This window comes from Anomalospiza imberbis, chromosome 6, assembly GCF_031753505.1.
Source record: "Anomalospiza imberbis isolate Cuckoo-Finch-1a 21T00152 chromosome 6, ASM3175350v1, whole genome shotgun sequence".
NCBI lineage: Eukaryota > Metazoa > Chordata > Aves > Passeriformes > Viduidae > Anomalospiza > Anomalospiza imberbis.
This window is the reverse complement of record NC_089686.1, coordinates 8,765,302-8,791,426: the sequence shown is the minus strand read 5'-3', so window position 1 is coordinate 8,791,426 and position 26,125 is coordinate 8,765,302. Positions and strand designations below refer to the sequence as shown.

The window sequence follows — 26,125 nt, the reverse complement described above, 5'->3', positions numbered from 1 at the left end:
ACCCCTGCGTGAGAGCGCCTCACAGCCCAATGTCTGTCCATCTGTCTGTCCGTGCCTCAGCTCAGACTCACGCGTCTCCCTGAGGGTGACAATGGGCATCCCTCTCAGGTGCCCATTACATGCATGCCCTGGGGCTGTGCATTCCTCACAGCTCCACAGCCTCTGTCAGCTGTGCCTGCGTGCAAGGGGACCGTGAATGTGCGGGGACCGTGCTTGTGTGGGGTGCTCCGTGAGCATGTGAGGAAGGGGACTGTGTCTGTGGGGCAGTGCAGTGTGTGCTGTTTGTGTGAGGGGACTGTGAGTGTGGGAGGTGCTGTGAGAGCGTCTGTGGCCGTGTGTCGGTGCGTGTGTCCGTGTGTCGGGGTGTGTGTCTGTGTGTCTGTGTGTCGGTGTGTCTGTGTGTCGGTGTGTGTGTCCGTGTGTCGGGGTGTGTCTGGACCGTGCGTGTGAGCGGGCCGAGGCCGAGGCCAAGGCCAGGGGGCAGCGGCCCCGCACGTCAGCGCGGCGCGGGGCGGGCGGCGGCGGCGGCGCCCTTAAATGCAGGCGGCGGCGCGGGCAGCGCGCAGGGCTCGGCGGCAGCGGGGAGCGAGGCAGCGTGAGGCGGCGGCTGCTGCTGTTGTTACGGCCACAGCCACCCTCCCACCCAGGCACCCAGCATGTCGGGCACCCGGGCGTCCAACGACCGCAGCGGCCACCCTGCCGCCGGCGGGCTGAAGCGGGCGCGCAGCGAGCCGGGCGGTAACAAAGTGACGGTGGTACTGGGGGCGCAGTGGGGGGACGAAGGCAAGGGCAAGGTGGTCGACCTGCTGGCCACCGAGTCGGATATTGTGTGCCGGTGCCAGGTGGGTGCCGGGCCGGCTCTTTCAGCCACTCCCTCGGCGCTTCCCCACGCTGCGTTCCCTTCGGCTCCCGCTTTCCCCCAGCTCCTCTCGGCCTGGCGCTCTCCTCCCCGTGCGGGTCCCCTCTGTCCTCCGCTGCTCCGCCTTTCCTCCCTCCAGCGCTCTTTCCTTCCAGCTGCCGCCTCTCGCTCCTGCTGCTCTTCTCCCTCCCCGCTCCCTGTCCCCAGTCCCCGTCCCTCTCCCGCAGCCAGCGGCGGGACGCGAACGTGCCCGGGCGGGCAGCCGTGTGCCGCACACACCCCCCCGGCCCACCCCGCCTGCGCCTCCAAATGCCACTCGGAAAGAAACAAGCCCTGAGCTATAAATATAAATAGCTGACCCTTCACGATAAGCGACACTGAATCCCGAGGTGCCGGCGGGCGGGGGCCCGGGGCCGCTTGCCCGGGGAGGAGCTGCCCCGGGAAGCCGAGCCCCGCGGCCCGGGATGCGGTCGGGGCTGGCGGGGATGTTCCCCTGCCTGTGCTGGGTGTCTCCGGGCGTGCTGCAGCTCCGGGGAAAAGCGCTACGAGCCGGCCTGAAGGCCGACCGTAATAAACCTCAAGAGCCTGACAAAGTTTCACTGCAGGGGCTGTTTTGGATGGGCGGACTGTGTTCCCTGCAAAGCGCCTGGAAGTTTATTCTAAAAAAAAATATTTAAAATTGAGCATGAGTAAAATGGGGGGGGGGAGACCCAATTTATGTAAAAATAAGGATTTAGAGTTGCATGAAAACAGGAAACATCTTGCATGGCTTTGTTTATAGGTATTTTTGAGTTGAATAGGTTGTAAGGGTTCTGAAAACAATGTATTTGCATAATATAAATGTGATTAGACAAATAGATGATTCTAGCTAGAATAGTAGAATTGGTTGAAAGGGACCTTAAAGATCATCCAGTTCCAATCCCCCTGCCATGGGCTGGGACATTCTCCACTAGACCAGGTTGTTTAAAAGCCCTATCCAGCCTGGCCTTGAGCCCCTCCAGAGATGGGGCATCCATAATGGTAATAACTTCTAAAGAACTTTTTTCAAACATTAGTTATGAACATATTAGACCAATACAGTTAATATTCTGTCTGTTGTCCCTTTAAACTATGTGAGCACATTAAAAAGTAGTCAGTTTAGTGCAGCTCAGCTAGTATGTACCATGAAGTTTATTCTGCTTTAACATGCATGATAGCTACTAAAAAGCTACAGACATCCTTGAATCCAAGATAATAAATCCAAGGACGTTTTTCTAATTAAGTATATTATGTAAATAAATGTTATCATGCAGGTTAAATATTTAGAAGGTGGAAGAAGTATTTTCATTTGGGACATTAAACTCCCAAGATCTTGAATCACCTTGGGGAGAAATTTCCCTGCAAAAGGTAGCTAATGAATATATGTTACCAGGACCATTTTCTTTCAGATTTATTTCCCCCTTGCCACCCCCAGTAATGTGTTACTAGGAATTTAAACTCAGATCTTGGGATTGCTTTGGTGAGGACAAAAAATTTAAAAGTTTTAGCTGAGGACATGAATTTCATAAAGGCCTCTGTCAAACAGTGAGTTCTCATGGGGTTACTGTTACTACTGCAAGGAATCATGTTGGTTCTTTTTCAGGCTCAGTTTTGTGGGGTGTCCTGAAGCTCCTTTCAGGACAGGTCTGCTGTCCATCCAGCGAGCTGCTTTGCAAGTGTGGCCCCCAGGTGCAGCCTCAGGATGGCCCCTGAAGGATACAGGAGTGTGTGTGTGTGAGCATGCCACAAGGGTTTGTGTGTTAGCAGCAGGCTGATGGCTTAGATGGTTTAATGTGCTGCTGGGCACGTTGGATTGTCTTCCTGCAGGCTGATGAGACCAGAATGGATGGAAGGCAGGTGGAGCTAGAAAAGCAGTGTGCTCTTTTCAAGAGTGTTCCCCAGTACATGGTGTGTGAGACTACAATAGCAATCCTGATACACTGGTTAGAGTGAGAAGTCTTCAGGATTAGGGCCAACTATAAAGCATTGGAAAAAGAAAATATGAGTCATGATTTACTTTTGAATGGCAAATATTATGTAACTTTAAAGAGGACTGTATTTTTTAAATACTTCAGTGGGTGTTTTGTGCATTTGGTAATTTTACCTGTGCCGTTTTAATAATTTAATATTTCATATTTTCAAAGACAATCATGCAAGTACATAATGGTGTATGATTTTTGCCTCTGTTAGAAATCTGTTAAGGTTTAGTAAAGATATGCACATATTTAAGGAAGTGAACAGTATTGATGAGTTCTCTCAGTGTGATAATGGCAGGTCATTAATTTACAGGTGTAATCAGTTTGAGGGAACTTCATTAATGCTGTGTAGTGCCATGAAAAAGCTCAGTGTTTGGACCAGAACCTTGCTGCTTCACATTGCTCCTGGAAACTAAGAAGAACTTTCAGTGCCTTAGTACTTGTGTATGAGAAGCAATTTCTTAAACAAGAAATACTGAATGACTGACTTATTAGAGATTTTAGAGAAAATGTCAGAAAAATTTGCACCAGACTTTTTTTTAGAATATGGTGATTGACAACATTATTTATTACCTGATGTCTTGTCCACTCAATTTTCAAAGACATTGATGGAAAGGATTTTGAACAGCTTGTTTTAGTCCTCAGTGAAAAGGAAGCAGAGAAAGCTTGAAAATTACTATCTCAAAAATGGATTTTCAGGTCTTCTGAAATCATGTCCCAGCTAGAGTAATTCTTCATCCTATTAGGATACTCTTTGAGCTAACCTTTTAAAAAAGGTGCAGCTGCCCTCCTTTCTCTGTAGGGATGTAAATTCTGTGTAGGGATTTTCAAATCTGAGTTTGAAAGGGGTTTTAAAAAACAATAATTCCCTAATGTTTCCATGAAAGGAAATAACTTTTATTAAATGTTGCTCAAGTATTTTAATATGTTGGATGCATAAAAATAATTTTTGACGTTAGTTGCTGCGGAGGAAATTAAATTCTGTTTTCTAGGATACTAGAAAAAAAGGCAAGCAGGTGAATGGCAATAGAAGTCCATCACAGGCACAAGGGAAGCTTTAAAGTATATTAAAAGAAAAATCTGCATTAAAACCCCAGCCTCTGTAATTTTCCTGAGCATTCAGGATTTCACATGAAATGATGACTTATTTGTTGACCAGTGCTTAGATTATACAGTCTGAGTTCAAAATTAGTTACACACCATTCAGTGACACAATTTAAATATGAAATATTAGTTCACCAGAAGTAATTGATTTCACCTTTATACTTGCAGCATTCTTTGTGAAAGAGGATGTTTCAAAAAGGGTAAAAGATCTCTGAATGCTCTTATGGATGATGCTGTACAAAACTTTTCACAGGCTGCTTTCATTAAAATACCAGATACACAGGCACACAAACCCATATAAAGAAGCAGGAAAGGTATTTCTAAATAAACTAATAACAGCAGGCTGTTAAGGAACTGAGTAGGTTTAATGGAGAACATTAAGAACATTTTTTCCTGTAAACTGCTCTTTCAGCAAGGAAAGAATTTCAGAAGAAAAACACTAGAGGCTAATATTTCTTTCTTATTGTGGCCTCCTGGGGCATGGAGCCATGCAATACTTTTAATCCCTGATATATTTTTAGGAAAGGGTAAAAACAAAGATTTCAATGATAAATATTTCATTTTGATGTTTCTTTAAAAAACAGGTTTTGCATATTTGTTTAAAGCTTTTAACTAAGAGAATATTTGACATAAAGATGGGAGTTCACTTTTTATGTTGCCTGTTGTCAGAGTAAGTAATTTGGAGTCAGGATCAGATGAAGTAATTTGGATACATCTAACGTAGGAAGAGAGCTTTGGTGTTGCTCAAAACATAATTTCAGATTGTGACTATCTGTGGTCCCTCTCATTCCAGATGTACATTTCTCACATCACCCCATTCCTTGTTTTATGTCTACCTTCAAAGCTAGAACTGGTGGCTGGTGTTAGCTACCAGGGTTTTAATTAGCTGATTTCTCAGATCAGTTTTGGAGTATGATCAAACGGTCACCTGTCCCAAGTGCCAAGGGGCCAAGGTGGTGTGCTTCCAGAGGGCCTGCTTGGACTAGAGCTGTTCCTAAAAAGTCACACATCATAAGTTCTCAGTTAACTGAGGCCAGCTGGTTGTCATGCAGTTCTAGCTGTTTCCTTAAGGTGAGACTACATAAGGTACACTGTAATAATAAATTTTCACTAAAAATGCCCCATAAACAATTTGATAAAAAATTCAGAGGAAAGGAAAGATTTTTTCAAAAGCCTAACATGAAAGACAGGAACGCTATTGCTACTAAGTGTGTAGAGGCCCTGTGATAATCACCTCTACCTGTCACAGGTCACATCATGGTTACTGAATAGATTGTAAACCAGCTGCAACACAAATGCATGCCTTTCTTCCCTTCACACCAACACCAGTGGCAGTGATTCAGCAGCAGGGAATAGGCCAAGGCAGTTTTTAAGAAATTTTTCAAGCTGTCATTTGTCACTGCTGTTCCAGCTTGCCCATGTCAAGGTTTGATGTGTCAGTCCTGTGACAATTCTGCCTTCTGGAAATCTGGAAACAATCAGCCTGATGTTATCTGCATTCCCTTTAGAAGTGACTTGTAAGAAGCAACACCAAATAGTAAGAATGTGATTGCATGAAGAGCTGTTATTAGATTTCTTAAGCTTCTCATATTAAAGTTTCTGTTTTGCATGAAATATGCAGTCACTTCTTAAAATATTTCTTCTATCAAGTCTATGATTTCAGGTTAAGAATTGCTTTATTTTAAAAGATCATCTGATCTTTTGAGGCACATGGACAAAAATTACAGTTCATGTTAATAGTGAAGAAAAGCTGAGGAGGTTGAAAAGGGTTCCAGAAAAAATGGCTGTTAAGGTCTTTTGTGCTTGAGTAGTTCAGAGTTACTTGGACTGAGAGGTTTAACCAGGTCATAAACCAAGGGTGTGGAGTGGCATATTTTCTCTGTGTTAACAAGTTTGAGATGGTTTTACCAGTAAGAAAAGCCTGGCAACGTTTTGGGTTTGAGGAAGCATTGCAACATTAGGGAACAATCTAAGCAAGGGTGAAGGGATGTGCCCAATGCTTCCATACAAGTAACTGTTGTATATTGTAGGTTTCCCTGTTTCCTTGTGTTAGTGTTTTAATGAATACAATGTAAATGTTGTCTGTTTTAGTAACAGTGCTTTGAGGAATGCAAATGAAAATACTCTGGGCAAGCGATTGTATAATAAAACCCAAGCGTGGCAGAAATGCCAGACCAGTAGTTTCTCTGGGCGCTTTAGGTGCGAGATGGGGAGGTTTCCTTTGTTCCCCTGTTGCTGCTGACAGGGCAGGGGAAGCAGCCACACGTTGTTGTGGCTTGTCCCTATTGATCATGGGCTAGTGGAACTGTTTGCAACAGGGATTAAATTATGGCAGTTTTATGTGAGGATTGTGTGGAGTTACAGGAGCTTGTTTGCTGCTGTTTTTCTCTGTGTGTGTCATGTGTTGCTCTCCTTTCAATGAGATTTAACTGTGATATTTAGTGTAATTTTTCCCTACAGGATAAAGTACCATGGAAAGGCTTTAATCTCCTAAAGATTTAGGGCTTGATGATCTTCAGTGAAGAGATTGATGACCTTGAAGTCATGAGTGTACAGTGACTGCAGCACTGTTGTTTTTTATTTCTCAAATATTTGGGAAGGTTGATAATCCCATTTGCATGTACACTCATACAGGTTTCTAAGCATTTTTTTTTGCAAGATTCCCTGCAAAAACACAAGATTTATTTCACTATTCAAAACAGGGGAAGATTTAAGTGTGAGTTGTTTCTTTAGCTACAATGAAGTAGTGCACCCTTAAAACTTGAAAATTTTTTGTAGCAAAAAATTTTGCTAGAATTCTGTCACTTCTAAGGTATTATATCCAATTTTACTTTTCATTATGCTTATACATACTTACACGCCACACTGTATCATTTTAAGCTTTAGAACAACATGGTGACACTGCTATTTTAAACTAGCCTTTCCTTTGGGCATCAGCAAGATCATCTCAGGACCACCAGGATTATAAATACTGTATGAGAAGGTCAGGTTTAAAGTTTCCAAATCTCCATAAGAAAGCAAGCTTAATTTTCAATCCCCTTTATAAAGCCTGATGAATTTATTATCCTCTACAAGCATCAAAAGAAAACAGCTGAAAATTAAACTGAAATTACATCTGTTCTATTTCATTCCTGTTCTTAACTTGTTTACAGATATGAGAAAAGTTATGTTCATATCCTTGGATCATATTACTTCCCACAGGGACGTGACTATGCTTCTTCAGCAGAGAGAATTAAAGACAAGCAGACTTATCTAGGTTTTTTCATGTTTGATTTTATTTATTTTAGCATTCTGCTAGCATAAGAATATTTTTCCACTGTAGCATTTTCTACTAATACACCTTGAATTTATATTCTTTGCATCTGTTGCTGGAGTAAATATGTATTTTGTTATAGTCGTCTGTTGTGGCATGTTTTGATGTGGCTTGACAAAACAATGAATTCAGTTTGAGGGAAAATCACCAGTGTTTGAGTGTCTAGTTTGCCTATGCTGATTGTTGTTTGAAACCTGAGTTGAATTAGGCTTGGCTTTTCCAGTTGCATTTTTCAGATGCTTAGGAAGACCAAGGTATCTGTATAAATTAGGGTCATTTTTTGCAGTAAAGAATTAATACTACATTATTGGTGCAGTATATGATATAAGGTTCAGGGTTTTTATTTGTGCTACAAATCATTTTGCGTTTCTTTAAAGGGTCAAAAATCTTGCTGAGTTCTTCTCAAGAGTGTTTGTGTTTATGATCATACTAATTATCTCATGAGGTTTTAGAAGGTCTCCCCATTGGAATTTGAGAGTTTTTGGAAAGATCACTGTTTTAGTTGGGACAGTGGGACCCTATGGATTTTGCTCCTTCTTCGAGACAGCAAAGGGGCACACTTGAACAGACAGGAGTCAGAGCAGTTCTGGGCAGAGTTGTTTGTACTTGAAGTCATTACCACAGCATAGTCTTGGGAAAGAAGAGCCAAACAAACTAGATTTGGCTGAGGGTGGTTGGGGTCTGGAGATAAACTTGCAACTCAGACCAGTTGTTTGTCACCACCACAGCTTTAAAAATCAGCATTCCCTCAGTTCCTGTGGTCTTAAGGATACTTCTAAATATTCCCAACCCACCTCTTTCCTATAGGTTGAGTTAAAAAATTTTAAAAAATGGTTATGGTCCACCTCTTGAAACCCGAGTGGGAGTGAGTTGGATGTTACTTGGCAGTAGTTAAACTGGAGGAAAAAAAAAAAAAAAAGAAAAAGAACTTCCAGTAAGGGAATCTAACAAGCACCTACGGCAACAATCTTCCAGCTGGAATGTGCAGCACTTCCAGTCATTGGCAGGAGTGTTCATGGACAAGTGGTTCAGTGACATTGTGTTGAAGGGTCTACATGTACAAAGCAGTTAATGTATTGTACTTGTCTGACTGGATTTTTAATACCAGTGATGCTCAAACCTCATTTGCAGTGGTGTAAGTAACAAGAAATCCCATGAAAGTCAATGGATCTATATTATTATAAAGTTCATGTCAGAGCCAGTCATGCTGGTAGCACTTATTAGCTACATTTATTCAAATTAGTTCCAGGCAGTTGCTGATGTAAGATAGAAATAGCCATTGTTAATTAAATTGTAAAGAGAATAAACAATTTATGTAACAATGCTCCTTCTTGTTTATTCACATAAAAAATGCTGTAATAAACTGAACAAAATTACTCAATTCAGGTAAAAAACAGAAGTATTTTGTAGCCTGCTTGATAGTGTGATGAGAGGTATTTGGCCTGCAGATACAGTTGAATTTCAGAAAATGTTTTGCTTCATTGATGGATGGAATTTTTATTACTGGGACACTTATCTTGAAGAGAGAGAGACAGGAGTCACAGCATTTGTTTCAGATGAAGGCTTCCCATGCTAGTTTGTGGCTGGTATTTCAATTCATAGATTATACATTCATATAATAATGCCAGAGGGGATCATCTTGTAATCTTGTCCCCGTACCAAGGACACCGTATTCTAGTGGCAGTTGCACAACTGCCAAAAGGAGAGGTAATACAATCTTTCTACTCCTACTTGATATTCCCGTTTATACACGCGAGGTTCGCCGCGGGCATATCAGCCAGTACTGAAACTGTGTTCAGATAGCCCCATGTGCTTCCTAGCACAGAAATCTCCTTGAACTACATTTTTGTTTCTAATTTGTTCATTCAAAGCCTAGTTGTGACATTTCATACATTCACTGCATGTAGCAGTGAAGGAGCTCTGTGTGCTGCTGGTGTGTCACTCACACCATGGTGGTGTTGGCTACAGATCTTCAGTAACCAGTTTCTGTTATTTCCCCATTGTTAACTGGAAGAGGGTGAGACCTCATCACTATGAGACCCATCAAAAATAAACCTGTTTCTTCTTCACACTCTAGTTATACCTTGAAACAATCATTTTAAGGTTTTTATATGTGATCTGATGATTTTTCATATTAATCTATTTAATCAAATTGTGTTTCAGCATTGTGAGGAGCACTGGGCAATTGAGGGATGTGCCAACCAGGAGAGCATCTGGTAACACTCCTCCACACTACCTGCCTGGCAAGAGCAGACAGAAGCACCTGTGAGCATAGGACACATTTCCTTCCTGTTCAAACATGTATCATTAGGCTGACTGGGAGAATAGAGTTCCTGCTGCAGGTACTGAACAGCCTCACTGCTGCTCCCAAAAGAAATTCTCTGTCTAGGGATGTTTTGGCTGCAGAAAATAAAGAGAGGATTTTAAAAACATTACAGGCCAAAACAGCAGCTTTTAAGCAGTTTGGGAGGTGGGTTTGTTTCTTCATGACTTTTGTAAGTTCTACTATGAAGACAATGACTGTCCCCTGGCAACCTGTTCATAATAATTATCAGTTCCCTGGTGCTGTTTATGCCAGCTACAGTTGTTAACACTGGTAAAATAGAGCTTCTCAGTTTAGTGTATCGATACAGCTCTGGTGTTCAAGCACTCTGGAATAGTAATCGATGTACATCAGTACATCAATCCAATACCACAAGTAGATCAGTACATAAAAAGCTTGGAAATTGATTTTTTTTTTTTTAAACAAAGTGCTGTAGTGAAAAAAGACTGTACAATGTTGCGTAGGATAGTTTAGTTCCTCTAGCTTCTTCTACTACTGGGACAATATGTAATTTTACACTTAGATTATAAAATTTCAGAAAATATATATTAAAATCTTACAGGAAAAAAAATTATCTGAGTTCAATGTAATAATTTTTAAAAATTACTTAAATAAACCCCAGACCCCACTGCACCTGTGGAAGGAACACACCCTGGAGCAGGGGAAGAGTGTGAGTGTATATGGATGCCACTGGAACAGCTTCCCTCATGGGCCCTCCCTGGGAACAGCATTTCCTACAGCAGAATGGTTTAATGGGGATGCCCAGACTATACAGTAACTTACTTCTAGCATACCATCATTTCACAGTACAGATCGTGCCAAAATGGCACCGATGATTAATCTAGCATAAGTTGTTGCCTTAACGTTCCCTTTGTTAGAGACGTTTTTTAAGAACTGCAGAAAATACCTTTTTAGGGGCCTAGGAAACTGCAGATGGTTGAAGAGAAATAAATTTCAGGTGGGCTCAGTGCTGCATGATAGAATCTGGCTATTAAATGGAAGTTTATGACGTTCTCATGTTTGAAACAGGGGCCAAGCAGAGGCTCCAAAAGTTTTTTGGTCCAAGAGGAAGCATCCTGAGGGTCCAGAGAACACAGTCACTCGGTGTGTTAGTGTTCACACCACTTTAATGAAATACCATTTGAGGGAAAGAGGGCAGCTCACACAGCTGCAGTGTACCAGGCAGTCCGCTGCACCTTCAAATGTGTAGCCTTCAAATAAACCTCATATAAGATTTTAGGTTCACTTATATTTTGTTAGGAGAAGAAATGGCTCATACAAGCCATATATTGACTCTCAGAACTGGAGTAAAATTAGAAAAGGAGTAGATGTCTTTAATATCTCAGCTGTTAGGCTACCAGTATGCTGATAGAATATCTATGTAACTGAACATGAGAAATTACTGAGATGACCAGATAATAAACAGAAAATATCTCATCAGACCACTGTAACGTTTTGCAAGTGTGGTCATGTCTCTTGGGTAATTCAATGCTCTGCTATCACTTCAATTATATTTATAAAAGTATAGTTAGTTGAGCTGTAAAAATATACTTGGGAAACACTTGTTTAGGAAACACAGAACAGCAGTAGCAGTGCAAAATGCAGTTCCAGAGATGTCAATACTGTTTTTTTTGTTGGAGAAATGCTGGTTTAGGTGGTCTGTCACTGAATTTTTAATGTGCATTATCTCTCCAGAGGGACTGAAACTGTATCAGAGATCTTGGCCATTAAATAGATTAACCATATCGGATGGTGTTTCTGTGCTTCAGCATTTTTTTATGTATGCCAACTTTCACAAGCTGCTTGATTAGCATCCTCTTTTAAGCATTTGCTAAAGAAAGAGCATTTGTCTGGATGTCAGTTGTTCAGGAAACTTTCCAAAAGCATAAACTGTCTTTCATAAGCATTCTCATACTAGTGTATCCCACCTTCTGAAGTTTTAGGGTACAAGAAAATGCCTTTGATTATAATTTAGGAGCCTGACTTCATTTTTTCATACTCATGTTGATTAAGAAAAGCAAAGTATAACTGCAGCATTGTGACAACAAATACTTTGGAAGCAGCCTGGTTCCCCATTTTCTGAGGAAAAGAGGAAAGTGTTATTTGTAGAAGTGGTTAAATTGGTTTTAAATGATGGAGTTAATTCTTTTAAAGTTTCCATCTTGCCATTGTCTATAGGTAAGCAGAAGAGGAAAACTTGGAGTCCCAGAAGTTACTAGCTTTTTTCTCATCCTGACAATAAAATAAACCAGTGTTTCAACCAGTGCAATCCACCAGAGTCAGACCTCTTAAATATCATGTAAAGTACTCTCCTGCCTGATTAATTAACCTTCTAGATAATTTAGTACTTTTAACTAGATCCAGATTACTACAACTGGTTTATTATATCTAGGAGGCAAGAAAAATAGCCAGGATTCTCTGGACAAGTTATAACTCTGCATTAGCAAGACATTTCTAAATCCTTCCCATCCCAAGGATGAGCTATCCAGCAGTTTTTAAGTCAAATGAAATCTGTGCGAACTGTTTTTCTGTTCTAACTCCTCAGCTCTCCCTTAGCAGGTTATCTGTTTAAAATTAATTGTTGAGCTCAAATGTTCTGAAGCATAAAAATTGTTTTTATCATGTTTGCAGACATACTTCCTAAGATTCTCCATCATACTGCTTAAAAACATTCTCTTTTTGTAACCCATAGTTCTTATTTTCTTAATGTTGTGTTTCAGCATTTATCCACATTCTGAAAGGATTTTCAGTTGCCATTTTCCTGTGTTTTACATATAAACAGGCAAATGAGTAAATGAATAATAAATTAAATTCTGGATTAAAGTGTGTTCTAGTATTCATTTTTATAAATGTTCTTTCTCAACATTTTCATGTATCTCTTCTCATTCAGCCAACACTCTATTTTCTGCAAATTATCAGTGGCAGTCTCAGTTCCCCTTCCAGTAGATGCCCTCTTTCTAGACAGTTTAAATCATCCAGTTCTCATATCAAACCCACAAAGATTTGTAATCATTTAGGAAAACTGAAGGCCTGTAGCACCACAGCATGAGTAGTCAGGTTTCAACCTTATCAGTAGGAGACAAACTTACATTAAGACACAGCAGGAAAAAAACACTAAGCCTGCTGAGAAAACTGGACCTTTAGTTCTTAATATTTCAGGTCAGATCTACTCATGACTTGATTTGCTCACCTCTTCCCAAATTTCTGTGTTGCCACATCATTCTCCTTTAAGAGTTTGTGGAAAAGCAGTTTAGCAAGGAAAATACCAGCTCCTATTCTTGGTTCTGGTAGTAGTTGTGTAAGTCCTGAGTTGTTGCAGACTCCATAGAGTGGTGGTGGTGGTGGTAACTGGGAAGATCGTCTCTTGACCATTTTCTGGGGTGGTCTTGTATAGGGCAGGAGGTGGACTCCTGTGGATCCCTTCAAACTCAGGATATTCTGTGACTGACAAGGTCATTCAGTGAAGCTGCAAAATCTGCACATGCCTCCAACCTGACAGAGAGCCTCTGTCTTGAGCACCAAGAGAAGCAGTAGCTGTTTGTGTTTGGGCAGGTGGGAAGAGCTTCCATTCAAAGGGCTTAAACTCAAGGGAATGTCCATGTACAGAAGATGCCTAAAAAGGATGGGCTTGTGTAGCCATGTCAGAGACAGGACTCCAAGGGTGGGATTTAATTCCAGTTTCTTTTCCCAGAAAGCTTCAGTTCTTGCCTAGCTTATGCCACCACTCCTGTATTAACTCTTGCTCTGGCCCAGCCCTGCCTTGATTTCATGGTATCCTTCTGCTTCATAATTCTACAATCCTGCTGAACTCTTTAACTCCCTCACTGTCCTGTCTGAGCCCTTTTTACAATGCTACAGCATGTTAAGAAACTGTAAGGTGGAGAAAGCAGTGACCAAAGGCATGTATAAATAAAAAGAGATGCTATTGCCAAATCATCTGCTTAGAGTTTAGACAATTATTCTTCACATGTTTCTTTCTCTTGCAGGGTGGGAATAATGCAGGCCATACTGTGGTTGTTGATGGGAAAGAATATGATTTTCACCTATTTCCTAGTGGCATCATTAATCCAAAGGCAATTTCTTTTATTGGTAAGACATTTTATAAATTATTATAAAAAAACATTGTGTAGTGGATAGCTGGAACTGTACTTTGCAGTTACAAGGAAAAAAAAGCATGACTCGTGGTCAGATTTGCTTTAGCTTCAGGTGTTTGACTTTTGTTTCACTGCTGCTTTAACATGAAGAGTTACTCTACTTTCAGTGTCAGTTAATTTTCCACTGTTAGAAAACTGAAAGCAAGAACATCTTATCATGTTCCTTCTTATACTTTATGGTAAAATTTGGACCCCACCCTCTACTTGCACTCTCTTTTTATACTTTCAGAAATATATGTGCTATTCTTTGAGCACACAAGTGCCAAGACTTAGCTAAATAAATAATAAAAATTATCTCTCACAGTTCTTTACTGACTTCCAGAAATAGGCCCCAAAATGCAGGGTTCTACTTAGGAGGCCATCATCCAGTCCCCTTTTTGTTCATATCACCAGCTGTTTAGGGTGATGTTGTATTTTGCTATAAAGATACTTGGTGCAGATGGCATCATAAAAAGATTTGTAGCATTCACTGGACATTAAATTCATATTTAAATGGTAGGCAAATTTAAGCCTCTTGTCCAAAATTTTGATTCTTTCTGAGAGAAATTATGTACCGACTGTTCAAGATATGAGTGTAATTTCTAGTGAGTTATAGAGTTTCAGTTTTGTTCCATTTAATAATTTCCAAATGGATAACTAGAATCTATTAAACATATTTTTTCTCTCAGCTAAATATGGTGTGTTGTCTTACTTTCCTATTTACTCCCTTGTCAATTAGTAATGACTATAACTTGAGTTATGCTAAATTTAGGCTGAGACAGGCTCTTGCATATATTTCTGACATTCCCAAGAAGGAGGCAGCAGCTGTTTCCAGCCCACTGCATCACTAATCCTCCATGTCTCGCCAGCACTGCTCTTTATTGCTCGTGGGTTCTATTTTGTAGCTCAAAAGCAGGGGGAAGGCATTGCTAATGTATCACAGCGCTAGTTTGGGCTGAGTTTAAAACAAAGACCTGAATATTGAAGGAGATTTAAATATTATATACACAGTCTTGTCATTGTAGTAAGGCCAGGGACTTCTTTGAGCTTTTCCCTGTGAACAATTGAGGTTGAAGTTGCAGGGCAAAGTCCACCACGAACAAAGACAAGAATCCGCTTACCTCAGCTGGCTGTGCAGCAGCCTGGCGTTCACGCCTGAAACAAGCCAGCTCTGGCTTTCCTGAGTTTAGCAGCCCAGCAGCTGCTTACACCAAATCAGGATTTATCCAAAAAATCCTCAAGATCACTTTGTGTGAACTCTAGTTTTACTTCTTAAATAAAATTTTAGACAGCAAGTGTTTACAGGTCTTATATCCTAAAAATAAGTGGTTTATTCCTTGCTTTAAAATAAATCATTTATGTTCCCAAAGGTAATGGAGTGGTTATACATTTACCAGGCCTGTTTGAAGAAGCTGAAAAGAATGAAAAGAAAGGTTTGTATCAAGTAATTTTTAACCTACCTTTATATAGGCAGCCAGGTTGAGGGTTTTTGTAAGCTGTTTTCTGACCATAAGTATTCAGTGCAGTAATAACATTCTGGATTTTAAATGAGGAAACAGTATTTAAAATGTTGAAATGTGCAGTAGTCTTTAGTCATATTTTCAAAAGCAGTCTTTTCATGGGTTTCATGGAGTTTTATGGCATTTGATGCCACATTCGAATGAAAATAAATGCTAAAGTGTGTGCTAAGCTTCCTGTGACCTCAAATAGGGATGACTTAACCCAAAGTTTCTGTGCCCAAATATAAACTTAGTTGGTTCTGCCTTGATTAAAGCTTTAGACCTTATGACCTTCCAAAATCCTCTACTTCTTAGATTGTTCTATGTTTCCATATAGAAATTTTCTGTTTTCTGAGGCACAAATGGAGATTAAGTGATATATTGTGTAGCAAGTTAAACAATAATATTTATTTAAAGACGTTTGTGTAAGCCACAGCAATCTGGCATTTAAGAAGTATCTTTGTCCACATCAAAATGCGAAAGCTGATAAGTCAAAAATGAGAAAAGTTTCTGAACAGAAACATTGTTGCTATTTGATATTGTCTTGTGGTTTATCCATTTTGTCTACAGTTATCTTAACAAGAAGCCATATAAACTAACAAAAAGACAGAAAATGTGAAAGCCAATGTCAAAGCTCAACCAATCAGCACAGCTGAAATCCTACTTTTCTTCATATTTTGACAGGTTTGAAAGATTGGGAGAAAAGACTGATTATATCAGATAGAGCACATATAGGTAAGTGAAGAGTGAAGGGGAAAGAACCCTCACAAATGATTGCTTAGCTCATGAGGCTAAATTAAATTATTATTTCACAGAGCAGCTATGTATTTGATCTAACACAGCTTTTAATTCTGTTGTGTAGTCTGAAGTATGATAATGGAATCTGTGTCCACTGAAGAGTGATGTTTTACATGTTTTCACAATGTTTAAGGAATACTCCCTCTGTTTTCACTTGGGGAGGCCTGCGCAACGTCAATGACAGCAGAGGCACTTTGTCTTGAAATTATGAATGTCTGTGATTTAAAGAATATTTTTCTCCTTTGTTCTCTCACTATATCCATTTGATTTTCCACTGCAGTGTTTGACTTTCACCAGGCAGTAGATGGGCTCCAGGAAGTGCAACGTCAAGCACAAGAAGGCAAAAAGTAAATATTTTCAACACCCTTGTTTCATTAATAGTTACGCAAATTTGGAAAATCAGTGTAATTTTGGAAAACAGAAATGCTGCGTGTCTCTGAAGAGCCTTGTTGATGTTAATAATTCTGTGCTTTTGTTCTGTTCCTACTTATGTTAGTGAACAAACTGTCAGCCAGACTCAAGGCGTCATGCTTTACTGAATACCACAAATATTTGCAATACTTATGCAAAGCCTGAAAGGTGCAATGTATTTATTATTATAGGACATTAATATATTTTTATGTCTCAGACATTCTGCCCGGTATATGATATACTGAAGAGCTTTGACAAAATTATTTGGCATAAAGTGTATTTTTGCATGTATTTATACATACTAAGGGGGGTGTTTCTTTTTACTTAGTATTGGCACAACAAAAAAAGGGATTGGACCAACATATTCTTCCAAAGCTGCACGAACAGGCCTTCGGATTTGTGACCTCCTCTCTGACTTTGATGAATTTTCTTCAAGGTACAACTATTTTCATTTATAAATATTGTGTTAAAGAGTGATACGTTTTCCCTGACATATTTGCTTTTAAGGAGATGTTTTTAAATATGTGTCTGATTTTTGTATAAAAATTGTCTAGAAGGAGAAAAAAACTGGAAAGAATGTGTATGTGTGTGTATTTCCTATACTTCACAGGGTTCTTCATCATTTAAAATCAAGTTTTGAACATTGGGAAATGCACTGGTTGAGGGGTCAGAGTCCTGAGTATTTTCTCCCTATAGCTTTCAGTATATACTGTGCATAATATAAACTGAGTTCTTGCCAAAGGGACTGTGATTCTATGACTATGTTCCTCATAGATGAAATTTCAATTCTTTACAGATTTAAAAACCTGGCGCAACAGTACAAGTCAATGTTTCCCACACTGGAAATTGATACAGAAGGACAATTGAAAAAGCTAAAGGTAAGGATTTGTCACTTGAAATATTTATTTTAATTTTAAAAGATAAAAAAATGATGTGTACCAGACATACAACTTACTGAGCTAATTTAGATGAAAAATGCATATGTTCATTATTATGAAAGCTTTTAACAAACAGTAGCTATGCTTTGTAGTAGAATGTTCTCTCTTGCTGTAGGCATTAATGTAAACTCTGTGGAGGATTTAATTCTCCTATAATATTTTACTTTTTTGAATGTTGTTTAAAATGATTGTTGTGTCAAAGTAGTCAAGAGAATGTAGGCTGATGACTTCAATTAGTCCAGTGTGTCAGTGGGACTTCCTTGCTTACTGAAAAATTGTTTGTGGAAGCATATTTCAAGATCCTGTTTTTTTTTTTTTTTGTCTTTTTACAAATAAATCCAGAAGAGCCATTGGTAAAACAGCTTTCAGGTATATGTAGGAAAAGCAGATGTTAAAAATATCTCTTACCTTTCCCAAGTTTTTTCTTATACTTTTTTAGAGCTGACACCCTGAGGATATTTTTTAATGTTCATAAGGACTGATATGTTTTTCTTTTGGTGCTTGGACTAGTTCTAAGTCCCATTCTCAGTGTGGCTAGACTATAGACACACTATCTAAAGACTATAGCAACAAAATTCAGTAGGTATACCACATCTCTGTGAACAGAAATGACACAGAAATTATGGCATTCCAATGCCGTAAGTCGTCATGTTTTCTTATATGAGTGGTCCAGTAGACTGAAAGGAGTATAAACTAATGGTTGTATCTTTCAGGAAAACACAGATATTGAGGCTGGAAGCATAGACTTCTCTGTTTTGTCTTTCAAAAGTGAGCACAGTGTTCCCTGCTTCCAGTTATTGTCTGGGGAAGCTGACATTTGTACTCAATTTGCAGGGATATGCCGAAAAAATAAGACCCATGGTTCGAGATGGTGTGTATTTTATGTATGAAGCTCTTCATGGCTCCCCAAAGAAGATCCTTGTTGAAGGAGCCAATGCAGCATTACTTGATATTGACTTTGGTAAGTTACATTCTAAATTCAGCTTAACTCCTAAGAGATCAGTTTTTATTTTGATTTGTGTTTATATTGACTTTGCAAACAGCAGGAAAATAGAGAAACAAAATAGTCTTTCCTTAATAGGAACAGATCTCCCAGAAGTAAAGCTCATTAAAACAGAAATTGTATCATTAACAGGATTAGTACTTAGGGTTTAAATATTGATTTTTACTGAAGTTTATTCCAGTGCAGCTGAAATTTCACTGCAGATATTCTTGTCTTGATTGCTTTTAAATGTGTATGCACATTGCCAAACAATCCAGGTACTCATTGCAGTGCAATTTAAGTAATTCCTCTGCCATGGGAGGAGGATTAAACTGGTGCAGCAACTTCTAAGTCTTGCCATTACAACCAGTCTGTGCTCTGCTTTCTTACCAAAAGTCTAATTAAATCAATGAAGAAAAAAATTAAGGACTGAAGAGATTCTCCAGCCCCGAGTCACTGTGTAGAGATCATAAGAAACCTCTTAAGGCTTAGACAATTTGTGGCGAATACCCACAGCCACTTGTGCAGAGCACTGGGAATGCCAGACTGTGACCTTTTCACCAGGCTCTCCATGAATGTAATGGAAATAATTTCTGTGATACACAGAACATTGAAAGAAAAGCTTTACACAGCAGAAGCATCATATAATAGATCCTGTGCCTAATGGAGGTAGTATTGAGATGTTTTTGAATTTCTCCCTTGCGTACAATCCTCGGTGAAAGTTGTAAAGAATGAATGACACATAATAAAAAGAATTTGCCTCCCTCTTTGGCTGCTGTTCCAGTTTAGCTTTAAAGCCAAACATAGAAGCGAAAACCTTCTTTGAACTGATAAAAAGCAGTCTTTGTTTCCTACCATAGCTGACAGAGGGCTGTGCTGCTGTGTTTTCCTGTCAGGCACGTATCCCTTTGTGACCTCCTCGAACTGCACCGTGGGCGGTGTGTGCACCGGGCTGGGCGTTCCTCCGCAGCACGTGGGGGATGTGTACGGCGTGGTGAAGGCTTACACCACCCGCGTGGGCATCGGCGCCTTCCCCACCGAGCAGATCAACGTAGGTTTAGTGTTACAAAATGGGGTGTTCACAGCTGGCAACAAGTAAGAGTCAGTGCAGTGGGGTAAGGGTTGTTCCACTGATAAATAAACACGGTGATAATAATGCTGAGCAATCACACCCACGGAGACAGGAGAATTACACTGTGAACTTAAGGTGTTCGTCATGAGAGGAGAGAAACACGAGTGTGATGATGTTACATTGCAGTGACCACACTTCTGTTGTAATGATCAATGTGAAAACACCTATCATCATCTTGTGTAGCATCATTAGGTGTGTTTCAGTGGCAAGAGTTTGTTGTGCACTGGAACTGTCAGTGCATCCCAGAAGAGCTCAAATTACAAGAACAACTTCTGTGCTTAACAGCCTGTGTTCTGTGTGATTTATAGAATAAATGTGGTGTGTATGTCAGCCAGTCATGCACAAATGGGTCAATAAAAAGAAGTGGAGAGATTTTGGTTATTTTAAACTGTCTGCTGTATTTTCATTATCAAGAAACAAGAAAGCTCAGGATATTGATTATGAGCTATACATGCAGCACTCTCCAGGGCAGTGTTCCGAATCTAATTTAAGGATTTAGTCACTGAAATCCTTTCTCTAATGGTTCAGATGAGTTGATGGTATCCTTTGGGTTTATGAATCATGAACATAAAGTTTCTTCCTTCTTTATTTCTACCACAGTGTAGCCACTGCCAGTCTGAATGGAACAGCTGGCAGTCTCACACTGTGGTAGAAGCAAGGAGCCCTAGGTGTTTTGACCTAGACGTTGTACAAGCATTGGTCTTGTCCCAAGCATTTACAGTCTTGTCCCCAAAACCAAAAGATGTCAAAAGACCAGATGAAGAAAGTAAATGCAAATAAAATTTTATAATGGGCTGAATTGTCAAGAAAATCTTCCTATTGGATGAAGAAGTGAGAAAAATCTCTCCTTGGAACACAAAAGTCATATTAAATACATGATTTGAAATGCTAGTGATTGCAATACAAAAATCCTGTGCACAAGGGAATTTATCTGCCTTAGTTCTCTCCTAGTAATTTTTTTCCTGAAAAATAGCTTTCAAATTGGAACAACTGTATTTTTCTTGCTATTCATTTATATTTGTTTGTATTTGTTTTCAAGCCATGTTTTCAGTGAAGCACCTTCAGCATTCTCTGTGTCTTATTCTAGGAAATTGGAGATCTTTTACAGTCCCGTGGCCATGAATGGGGAGTGACTACGGGCAGAAAGAGACGCTGTGGCTGGTTAGATCTTGTCATTTTGAAATATGCTCATATGATCAACGGATTCACTGCGTAAGCATCACAGATTTTGCGCTACATTTGGAAGTGATAATTTTGTGCTTCGCAGAATAAATATGTAGGTAACATTAATATAAGTCCAGTAAAGTGTCACATTTTAAGCAATACAATAATGCAAAGTGGGCAACTGAGAATTGTCTTAAAGCTAATAATAATCTAATTCCTTTGACTTTTTTTTTTTTTCAAACTAAGTGATTTTGCAACATGATAGCTGTGTTTTCACATTGCTTTCATCGGATGGCCAGTGTACATAGGATCAAAATACTGGTTTTCTAACAGTTTACTCTAGTGTTTTTGTTCCAGTGCTTTCATACTGACTTGTGCCATGGTCTAAAACCTGTTGGGTTTGAGGTTTGGTTCACTCTAATGGATCCTACTTGTAGGACCAATTCTGCATCATTTGGAGCCACTGCCTTAATAAGTGAAATTAATGGAGTGATACAAGGGTACAGCAACTGGCACAGCTTTCAGTCCAGTTTCAACAGGTTCATTTATTTACAAAGGTGTAGTGAAATATTGTGTTATATATTCTCCTTTTAATGGGCTAAGTTTTATTTTCTTTGAGACCAAGTGGCTTCCTTTGTTGATGAATTCAGGCAAACTTGTCCATATATGCAAACACATGACCCTGAGCATTTTAATGTATTACAGACTGAAACATAATTTAATACCGTTTATGTTACTAATGTTACAAAGGAACAATGGTCTTGTTCATTAATTTATCAAAAGGGGTTTTTAGCTTTGGGGTTTTTTTAATTGGATTTATATTTTTCTTTAACTTATGCAGCTCTAGTTTATGTGGAAAAATTTAAGAAGGCATTAGGTTTCCTTCCATTCCAGCTCTGTACAATTACTGCACTCCTATCAAGAAAACGATATCCTCTCTGATAACTGTGATAACTAAAAAACATGGGGAGATTTTAAAAAGTTGAAGAACTGGCTCTATGGTCCTTCTTTCTCAGAAAGTCTCTTCACTTAATCCTTTCATTCATCATGTACTTACTGAGCACATATAGCCTGGACTATTATGCACATGTCTGTCTAAATCCTTAGCTGCTCAGATTTTTGCCAGGCAACATCTAGAATATTGTTTTGGAGAATTTTACTAGTTTTAAAATGCAGTTCTTTTCAGATCAGTGAGTACTACAGTGTCTTCTTGAGGTTCCATTTTTGTCTCCTTATGTGTTCATTCACAAAATTAATAAGGTTCATTAAACTGACAGCACAGCCCAGGGACTGAAAGGCAGGATGGGATCCTTCCTAATGAACTGCACATGTGGTTCTAGTAACCAGACTATGCTTGTTCTGTTACAAGAGTGTCATCAGTCAGTAAGTCTGTCACACAGTTGTGAATCAGTAGGAATGACAGAAATAGTCACTGTCAGTGATGTCATGTGTCATACCCATCCAAACCGGGCCCAGCAGGGGCCCCTTTCCACAGTCAGAGTGCATTTTCATGCACTGTGCTGAACCTGTGTGAGCAGCCAAGCATTTGGAAACGTCTTGTGGTATCTCAGTCGAGTATTCTTCCCAGAGGTGTGAATTCAGTTAACAATAGTTTAATACATTTGTGTATTTCTGCTGGCTGGGCTGCTTGAACTTGAGGGGAAAAAATAGAAGGAAAGTATTGAAAAGGAGATTCATCATGTGTGTAACTAACTGATGTTTTTTGTGCAGTTTGGCATTAACAAAACTGGATATTCTTGATGTCCTTGATGAAATTAAAATTGGTGTTGCCTACAAATTGGGTGGAAAAAGAATTCCATATTTTCCAGGTAAGTTAAACCTCTGTGTTCATTTTTACCTTTCCTGCCTGTTAAGCCAATTTTGCTTTTTAAAATCAGACTTGATTTCTTTTTCACTAGACATTCTATGGCAATTTATGGAGCTGCAGTCTCTGTATAAAGATTGCAATACCATTACATTGGCATTTTCCATTTACCTTGCATCTGTTTACAATAGCAAGAACTACAGAACAAATCAAATCTTGTGTTAGGGCCACTGTATTGTGCCATTAGATTTTTTATTGGCAAAATTAGGGATCTGAAAGTCAGCAAGACTTGAGTCAGTGACTGTGTATCATTGGCAATAGCATTTAATGAAGCAAAATTGAAATAAAAGCTGTACAAAAATGAGATGGAAACAAGCAAAATAAAGCTGCTTCTGGATAGCTTTATTAAGCTTTATTAAAGCAACAACACTATGGTTAATAAAAATACATATTGCCCCCTCAATAATGATTCACTTTTTAGATGTAATGATGCGTATTTTTTTTACATTAATGATGTTTTCAAGATATGTGTAACAGTCTCTGCCAAGAAAAGGGGTTTGTTCTGTTGAGCTATGGGGGATTCCAGAGGCACAGGGTGGACTGGCAGCAGTCAGCTTTCCCACTACTCTTGGTGGTTCCTGGCTGTGAACACAATGAGAATTCCAGTGAGGAAAAGCTTGTAAACATCAGAGTTTTTCACAAGGCTGATTTAACCTTGTTCTGAAAAGATGAAACTCTCTGAGACAGTAATGCCTTGTCTACTGTTTTATTCTGTGCAAATCTGAACCAAAAAGTGGAAGTACTTTAAACCTCAAAAAATCTTATTTCCTCAAAAATAAAACTGTAATGTTGTTGTTGACTCCATGTTGACAGCATAGCGTACTTTCTACAGTTTTTGGAAGAGGAAACTGTATTCCTAGATCCTCTTGAATCAGATTTATCTTCCTAAGTATCAGAATTTAACCTCAGTTAAGAATAAAGAAGTAAATGATTGAATAAACCAGTAAAAATACTATTTCCTCATATATCAGATTTTAATTGTTGTCATAAGACTTTATTGGTCAAGAGCCATAGGTCTGTTCTCTTAAGGCAGAGCAGCTAAAATCAACTGTGACAAAAATTCTAATTCCACAGCTAACCAGGAGATACTACAGAAGGTAGAAGTAGAGTATGAAACAATGCCTGGGTGGAAAACTGACACAACTGGAGCACGAAAATGGGAGGACCTCCCACCCAAGGCCCAGAATTACATCCGCTGTGTGGAAAACCATGTTGGCGTGCCAGGTACATTTCTTTCTAGATGCCCTTATGAGGATGCCACAGCAGACAGACACAGCTCTGTGAAACTGCTCAATTTGGTAGTTGGAAGTCACTTTATTTGGGCAGGAGGGAATGAAAGTACCAGTGGTTGGGCTGATGGGGGTAAATGACAGCTTCCCAAGAAGCAGCAAAGGGTGCTCTACAGCAGGCAGGTCTGCAGTGCTGCAGAGAGCTCCAAGCTGCTGCTGGCAAGTATTTAACCAGAGAAAAGATAAACATGTGTTCTTCTTGGCAAACGGCCACCTTCCGTCAGTGAAAACTTAGGGGTCTGTGCACCATACTTCAGTATGTAGTTAGGCTGATGTCCTCATCTCCCCCCTTTCTCTTTGCATCCTGGACTGCATCCCTGTTTGAACTCAGATGTCTTTGTTTGTTTTTTTGTGGTTTTTTTTTTGGTTTTTTTTTTTTTTGTTTGTTTGTTTTTTGTTTCTTTTTTTTCATTCTTTCTCATACAAGGAATTGTGTTGCATAACAGGTACAAGATTGCTTAGCCCAGTTCTTCCACTTTGGAAAAATGAGAATCTTAACATCAATCTGCAAAGGTCAAGCCACCCAGTTTTCTTCAAATCTAACTGCTAGAGCTGTAGATGTGCCAAGAGTTAGGTGTGGCATGAATGGTGGAGTCTGCAAGAGAATTTCCACAGCAACAAGCATAGACAGCTGGCATGTGTGCTTTTGTTTTCCATAAAGCACCTCAAAGGTCACATCAGTGCAGTACAGGCTGGTTACAACCGTGACAATTCCTGTATCAGTCATGGATCAGGAAACATCTGATAGCAGAGACTGAAACTCAGAGAATGGCCTGTGTGTGGTCAAGGACACACAAGGGATGTGTAAATACAGCTTCCCTTACCTTCATTCCTCTGGTTTGCTGTGCAAAGTCAGGATGCCTTGCTAGGTTTGATGGCTAAAGGAGACCTACCCACAGTCAATTCTGTAGCAACCATGGACAATAAAACTGCAGTGGAACAGCTACAGTGTGGAATTTGGGTGGCTGCTCACACTGGATAATGTTTATAGTTAGAGCCTTACATTTAAAAATATTACAGTATGTAGGCATCACTATCTCCTGTTCTACATCATGCAGATTTCAGAGTCTGGCACAGCTCTGGCTTCCTCTCTGCAGGGATGTAGCTAAATATCCTATCACTCAAAACAATTGCACTTAAACCTGCAACAAACATTCCTGACCTTCTATTAGGCCTTCCATCTGCAATGCTTTGTGTTTATGGTATCATTATTTCATGCTTTCAAACTTCAGTATACTGCATTTTCAGTCCAGTAGTACAGCTGGAGTAGAGGGATTTTTGACAATGAAACTTCCTTCCTAAAATGGGTCAGTCTGTAGTGAAGCATGATGAAAGGTGAAAATTATTCCAGTTCATTGATTATAGTATTTACTCTCAGTAATTGTTCTAACAGATGTGTTTTCCTCCCTAGTTAAATGGGTTGGAGTCGGGAAATCAAGAGAGTCAATGATCCAGCTGTTTTAAACAAATGAAGAACTTCAGTGATGAGAAGCACAACTTGGCGTTCATCGGTTCCTTACTGCTTCCTCTTGAAATGGAAATGCTATTTAAAACAAACAAATTCTTCCAGGAGTTAAATAGAAAAAACCCCATATATTCTGTATTGTAACATTTTATTTAAGTTCTCAGTAAATTCAGTGTAAAATCTCCTTGGTGTCCATCATAAAAAAAGTAAAAAAAAAAATTCCTAACAGAATAAGGAAATAATTTTTTCAATTGATCCATGTTACTCTTTGAAAGTACTTTACACCTCTATAGTATTTCTCTTTGCTGAAACCAGTATCAAGCCTTTTGCAGTAATTATTGGGAAACTTTAGAATTGTGAAGCTTGGATTTTTTCCTCAAATGTTAAAATATCTGTGTATCTGGGATGGCAGTACTAGAACAGATACCATGCACTGAAATTGGTTGAATTATAAAGATTTTCAGTTTGTAAAATACAGCAAATTTAGATGGGTATTTTTGACTGCACAAAGCAAGGCAAACACAATTACATATAATTTTATATAATATTTTTGATAGCCTACTAAAATGAATGGAGAGCAGCTAAAATGTAAAATGTATTTATCACAAAGCCTATTCTAGTAACTGAGATAACATCTGTAAAGGGGCCAAACTGGAGAAAGCTGACCTGTTTAATAATTCTTTGAACTATTCTGTATACTAACAGGCTGGAGACTGTCAGGTGTGTAGCCTTCCTTTTATGCAGTAGGAAAAGGAGTGAGCGAAGGTGGAAGGAAAAGAGTCCTCAGGGTACAAAACACAGGAGGAGAGTGGAGCTGAGACAGCTGTGTTTTCTCC

General features: G+C 39.4%; 1 protein-coding gene and 1 long non-coding RNA gene across 2 annotated transcripts; both read left to right on the top strand.

The window, feature by feature from the left end:
• The first annotated feature begins 555 nt into the window (after positions 1-555).
• On the top strand, positions 556-25,473 carry ADSS1 (adenylosuccinate synthase 1). The gene is made up of 13 exons (XM_068192247.1): positions 556-842; positions 13,580-13,682; positions 15,097-15,159; positions 15,910-15,960; positions 16,304-16,370; positions 16,763-16,870; positions 17,231-17,312; positions 18,207-18,333; positions 19,251-19,405; positions 20,574-20,698; positions 22,382-22,479; positions 23,610-23,759; positions 25,236-25,473. Exons 1-13 carry the CDS (start codon positions 657-659, stop codon positions 25,286-25,288), a joined length of 1,368 nt encoding a protein of 455 aa, XP_068048348.1. The 5' UTR covers positions 556-656; the 3' UTR covers positions 25,289-25,473.
• Positions 1,371-3,944, top strand: LOC137475203 (uncharacterized). The gene is made up of 2 exons (XR_010999739.1): positions 1,371-2,611; positions 2,642-3,944. It is a non-coding gene; the product is annotated as an uncharacterized lncRNA (long non-coding RNA).
• Positions 25,474-26,125: the final 652 nt, after the last annotated feature.